The 6,208-nt window shown below is 38.5% G+C and overlaps 1 protein-coding gene across 1 annotated transcript; it reads left to right on the forward strand.

The window, feature by feature from the left end:
- Nucleotides 1–283: 283 nt before the first annotated feature.
- Nucleotides 284–5,641, forward strand: LOC114266323 (Transketolase). Its single transcript, XM_028207206.2, has 7 exons — nucleotides 284–1,591; nucleotides 2,579–2,669; nucleotides 2,767–2,872; nucleotides 3,011–3,293; nucleotides 3,697–3,845; nucleotides 3,939–4,092; nucleotides 4,374–5,641. The coding sequence occupies exons 1-7, from the start codon at nucleotides 1,091–1,093 to the stop codon at nucleotides 5,331–5,333; spliced, it is 2,244 nt and encodes a 747-aa protein (XP_028063007.2). The 5' UTR covers nucleotides 284–1,090; the 3' UTR covers nucleotides 5,334–5,641.
- The last annotated feature ends 567 nt before the right edge of the window (nucleotides 5,642–6,208 follow it).

Here is a 6,208-nt window from a genome sequence, read left to right on the forward strand (position 1 = left end):
AACAAAAAAAAAAAAAAAGATTTTGAAGCTTGAGAGAAAACAATAGTTTCAAGATCAGAAGCCCCATGGTTGCTTAACTACTCTAATAATTTTTAAAGCGGATCAAGATATGTTTTAAAGCGATCTTCTAACAAGATGTAAAAATACTTTTAAAGGATAGATTCAATAGTAAGGGAGTTACGTAACAACAATATGGATGACGATAATGACGAGATTGAGTTTTATAAAGATGTATAACTTATTTTTTTAAACCACATCTATGAAAAGATTATATAATTTTTCTGAATTGCAGCTGGTTTTTGAGAAATTTTGTAATTTGTTTTCTTGTTTGGTTCTTTGGAGCTTTGTTGGGTTTCTTTTTAGAAAAATGCTTGGGAGCACTAATTAGTGCTCCCACTAATTAGGTGGCAGTGAGTCCCGCTATTAATGATGTGATATTTTGATCTTGGAGTTGTATTTTTTTTTTTTTTTTTACTTTTTTAATGCATTAGTGCTATTAGTGGTGATATTTTTAGTGGGATGAATCATTGTTGTTCTTTTTATTGTTATGTAAATAATGTTGTTAATTTTTATTTCAATATAACTGCTTTATAACCTTTCTTTTTTAAAAAATATCTGAATAATTTGAATTAAAAATAAATTAGAAAATTAGTGTTTAAATCACTGTCAAAAGCTGAAGTTTTTTTTGTAGTAATTTTAAACCTAAATTTTTTTTAAAAAAAATTAAAAAAATTACGCCATATATTCAAAATAAACTATTAAAAATCAGCTTTCAAACGAGAATTCACAATTTTTTCCAATCGGATAAACCAATGAAAGAGATGTAGTGAGAGAAAAAGAAAAACAAATTATTAATATTCACAAGAAAATTCAAAAGCATTCATTTCCTACCCTCAGTCAACGGCCCCGATCTCACCTTCCTCCGATCTAACGGTCACCAACACCAGGCACCAACACTTCTGTTCTCTCTCTCTCTCTGTCTCTCTCAACTGGGTACAAAAAGAGTCTCTGGCGGTAGATTCAACGATAACTCTCTCTCTAGAACACCTCACTTTCTCTCTCTACAGGTGAGCCAGCCAGCCAGCCAGCCATGGCCTCATCTTCATCTCTGACTCTCTCCCAAGCCATTCTTTCTCGCTCCACCACTCATCCCCATGGCTCCTCCAACCAACCTCCTCCCTCCGACCACCGTCTCTCTCTCCCCACTTTCTCTCTCCCCACCTTCTCCGGCCTCAAATCCTCCTCCCTCCCCACCACCACCGCCTCCGGCCGCCGCCTCACCTCCCGCCGCCGCGCAATCCGGGCCTCCGCCGCTGTGGAGACGCTCAACAAGACGGAGACAGCACTCGTCGACAAATCGGTCAACACGATCCGATTCCTCGCCATTGACGCCGTCGAGAAGGCCAATTCGGGTCACCCGGGTCTGCCCATGGGTTGTGCTCCGATGGGTCATATACTCTACGATGAAATCATGAGGTATAACCCTAAAAACCCTTGCTGGTTCAATCGTGATCGCTTCGTTCTCTCCGCTGGACATGGTTGTATGCTTCAGTATGCTCTGCTTCACCTTGCTGGATACGACAGTGTTCAGGTCTGTTTCTTCTATTCATTAATTCATGCATTTGATTATCTGAATTTTGCTTTGGATCTTTGAATCTGACTGTTTTTAGTGCGAATTTTGTGTAGGTGAATCGAATTTTGATTTGGGTTTTCACATTTCATGCTCAATTATTTGATTTTTGTTGTTTTAAATTTTTTTTTTGGGGGTCATTCAACTATCACTCAACCAACTTTAAAATTGCTTCATTTTTACCCAGGGTCTTTGTACGGTTGAGGGGTGAAAATGAAACAAGTTTTGACAGTTGAGGGGTCTAAATGTACGGTTTTAAAGTTGAGAGGGTGAAAATGAAGCAATTTTGACAGTTGAGGGGTCTAATGGTCCGTTTGGAAAGAGGCTAATATAGATAAAAAGTCAACAAAAAGCCAATCCCAAAGTTTTTTTATTTTTTATTTTTTCGACTCATATTTTAGCCAAAACCAAACCAAACCAAACTAAAGCTTCAGTCCCATAAAATGGAAGTATGGTGATATTGAGGAGGTATGGTGATATTGAGTGATAATTGAAGGGATAAAGTGTAATTAATCCTAATTTTTATGTGGAAAAGCATAGTCCCAATAAAAATCATGTCCAAACAAACCAAATTTATGGACTATTTAGTTTAGTGTGTAGTTTTCTTTCTATAAGTACTATTCTACTTTGAGTTTGTGTTTACTTGTTTGTTTCTGTTTTTGTGAAAACATAGATTCCCATAGTTTGTTTGCTTAATCTGTTTTCTTCACCAATTGGTTCTTTGATGCAACATATGCAATATGTTATAGTTGGTAGTTACTTTGAAATCTAGTCCTAGGATTTTCTCACATAGTTTAGTGCTTGAATGAAGCAAATTCTTGGAGGAAACAGCTATATGTTTTCTTTCATGTTATAATGAATTACTTGGTTTCCATTATCTGCAGTGGAATTTCCTATTTTTCTGTTAGGATTCTGTGGCTAAAAATTTTGTCCATCGGATCTATCTAGGAAGAAGACTTGAAAGGTTTCCGCCAGTGGGGAAGCAAAACTCCAGGTCACCCAGAGAACTTTGAGACCCCTGGTGTTGAAGTCACTACCGGTCAGAATCTGAACCCAATAATTGCATTCTATTGCTTAAATAAAGCCCAGTAGATTTCATGCAACTCACCTTCATTTTCGGTTTAAATCTTATGCAGGTCCTCTTGGTCAGGGTATTGCCAATGCTGTTGGTCTAGCCCTAGCAGAGAGGCATTTGGCTGCTCGTTTCAACAAACCAGACAGTGAGATCGTTGACCACTACACGTAAAATACTTCTTCAGATCTTCTTCTTCGCTTTTTTTTTTCTTTTTTTTTTTCCCCATGTACTCTCATATATATTAAAAAATATATATTTAAAACCTTTACCTATTGATTGATTGTAATTGGTATTGTTATGTCTAGATATGTGATATTGGGCGATGGTTGTCAAATGGAAGGGATTGCAAATGAAGCTTGTTCCCTTGCTGGTCATTGGGGTCTCGGGAAGCTTATTGCTTTTTATGATGATAACCATATCTCCATCGATGGTGACACAGAGATTGCTTTTACTGAGTGCGTCGACACTCGTTTTGAGGGTCTTGGGTGGCATGTCATCTGGGTGAAGAATGGGAACACAGGTTACGACGAGATTCGTGCTGCTATCAAGGAAGCAAAGACTGTCACAGACAAACCTACTTTGATCAAGGTCAGATCTTAGCTATATACATTAATTTCTGTGTTGCTTAGGGTAGTAAAGTCAATGAGTGATGTCTGTAGAGATAATCCATCACAGCAAACTTTTTGAAGTTGGTTTCGGTATTGAAGTTTTACTTGTTTTCCATGAGTTAAAGCAACTTTGTGGATGTATAATTTGTATTGCTTCTTGGATGAAGATAAAGAAACATCATTGTACAGTAGTAAGTTGAAATAGAAAGTGGCTGCTTAAATATATAGATATTTTACCATTACTTCAGTTTTGTGGATGATGTTTTTTTGGAATCATTCTAACAATACATTGAATTCTGTTCTTAGATGAAGTTGCTTCTTGTAACATTCTTATTTTTTTTGGTTTTGGTCCATTCTCAAACTGTCTTTTGTCTTCTACGCAGGTAACCACTACTATTGGTTTTGGCTCTCCTAACAAGGCAAATTCATACAGTGTACATGGGAGCGCACTGGGTGCCAAGGAAGTTGATGCCACGAGGAAGAACCTCGGATGGCCATACGAGCCTTTCCATGTGCCTGAGGATGTGAAGAAGTAAGTGAAGTTTTTGTTTTGCTTCTAGGATTGATTTGAATGTTTAGATGATTTTTTTTTTTTTTATGAATATACTTGCTTTTTCTTGCATAGGCATTGGAGCCGCCATGTCCCTGAGGGTGCTGCTCTTGAAGCTGAGTGGAACGCCAAATTTGCTGAATATGAAAAGAAATACAAGGAGGAAGCTGCAGAGTTGAAGTCTATCATCAGCGGCGAATTGCCAGCTGGTTGGGAGAAAGCTCTCCCGGTGAGTAGTGCATTAATAGTTTTAGCCATGGTTATTAGAATCTAACGATTTTCAATTTGATTCTTACAATTTGATTCTAGTTTCAAGCAAAACGAATCAAATTATGCAGTTGAATTCTAAATTGAGTGAATATTGCGGTTCACTTGCGATTCACTACAATTGAGTTTTGTTTGCATAATGCATGAGACTGTCGTTTTCATAAAATATTTTGGCATTACATGAAGAATTATATATACATATTATATTATGTTTTAAGACCATTTATATTTGAATTCTCTCAGACATACACTCCTGAGAGCCCAGCTGATGCCACCAGAAATCTTTCTCAACAATGCCTCAATGCCCTTGCAAAGGTTCTCCCTGGATTTCTTGGGGGCAGTGCGGATCTTGCTTCCTCCAACATGACCTTGTTGAAAATGTTCGGCGACTTCCAAAAGAACACACCAGAAGAACGCAATCTCAGGTTCGGCGTTCGTGAGCATGGGATGGGAGCCATCTGCAACGGGATTGACCACCACACCCCAGGCCTCATTCCGTACTGTGCCACTTTCTTTGTTTTCACTGACTACATGAGAGCGGCTATTAGGATTTCCGCTTTATCTGAAGCTGGAGTTATCTACGTCATGACTCATGACTCAATTGGACTAGGAGAGGATGGTCCGACACATCAGCCTGTCGAGCATTTGGCAAGTTTCCGAGCAATGCCCAATGTTTTGATGCTACGTCCGGCCGATGGTAACGAGACAGCCGGTGCATACAAGGTTGCAGTCCTTAACAGGAAGAGACCATCGATCCTTGCCCTCTCTCGACAGAAGCTTTCCCATCTCCCCGGAACTTCTGTTGAGGGAGTGGAAAAGGGTGGATATACTGTATCAGACAATTCTTCGGATAACAAGCCAGATGTAATCCTGATGGGTACCGGTTCTGAATTGGAAATCGCTTCCAAGGCGGCCGATGAACTCAGAAAGGAAGGAAAGGCCGTGAGAGTTGTGTCGTTTGTTTCCTGGGAACTTTTCGATGAACAATCGGATGCTTATAAGGATAGTGTCCTCCCAGCAGCTGTAACAGCTAGGGTTAGCATTGAAGCCGGATCGACATTTGGGTGGACAAAGCACATTGGAAGCAAAGGGAAGGCTATAGGGATTGACCGGTTTGGGGCGAGCGCTCCGGCTGGAAAAATATACAAGGAGTTTGGGATAACAGCAGAGGCTGTTATTGCAGCAGCTAAGTCATTGTGCTAGGTTTCATTCACAAGTTCTTCAAATCTGAATTTCTTCCATTTGGGTTCAGGATTTGGACACACACTACAGTGAAGAGGCCATCTTTGAGAGATCTGGGTTCATAACATTTTCATAATAAAAAGGAGGTAAAAGTTTCTCTTTTGTTCATTTCATCTTCTTCTTCAGTAGAACAGCCATGGCTGCAAACTGAAACAAGATCAAAAAGAGATGGAAATTATGATTGTAATCTTGTGCCAACTCTTGGATTGGACATGTCTTGAGTTTTGTAACATTATACGATTGATTTTTAATGAGCCATTTTATAATTATGGGATGAGTATGAAAGTGGGTTTTTGCTATTTTTGCTTCGGCTATCTTTCCAAGATGGGCACTACTTTGATGTCTGACTGTGAATGCTTGGATAGTTATATGAATCCTTCAAATTCTATTTGTTATCCTAAAGGAATAGACTTGCAATTTTTGAGGAATTGGCTCCTCGATGGTGGTTTGTGTGGGTATGAAAGTGAAGGGTTTTGTGTTCATTTTGACTGAAATGGATTGGGTGATGGATTCAAGCCATTCATGAAGGATAGACCATTCTAATCTCAATCTAATCTTTTCAAGCAATGTTGTGAGGCCATGCTCTCAAGTGAGAAAAATCTTTGAATTATGGCCAAGTTTGGGAAGACTAAATAAGTGTACTTTTTAACTTTTATTGTATTATGTGTAGAAAAAGTAGAGAGGAGATGTTGATTGATGTGACCCAAAAAAGATAAAAAGATGAAATAAGTGCACTTATTTTGTTTAGCCTCACAAGAGAATAGTGTATCACAATAATATTACATAATTATCTAGAAAAGTAAACCTATAGATCGCAATCATTCTTTTTATGATTA

The sequence above is a fragment of the Camellia sinensis genome, chromosome 2, assembly GCF_055761805.1.
Source record: "Camellia sinensis isolate YWXY chromosome 2, ASM5576180v1, whole genome shotgun sequence".
NCBI lineage: Eukaryota > Viridiplantae > Streptophyta > Magnoliopsida > Ericales > Theaceae > Camellia > Camellia sinensis.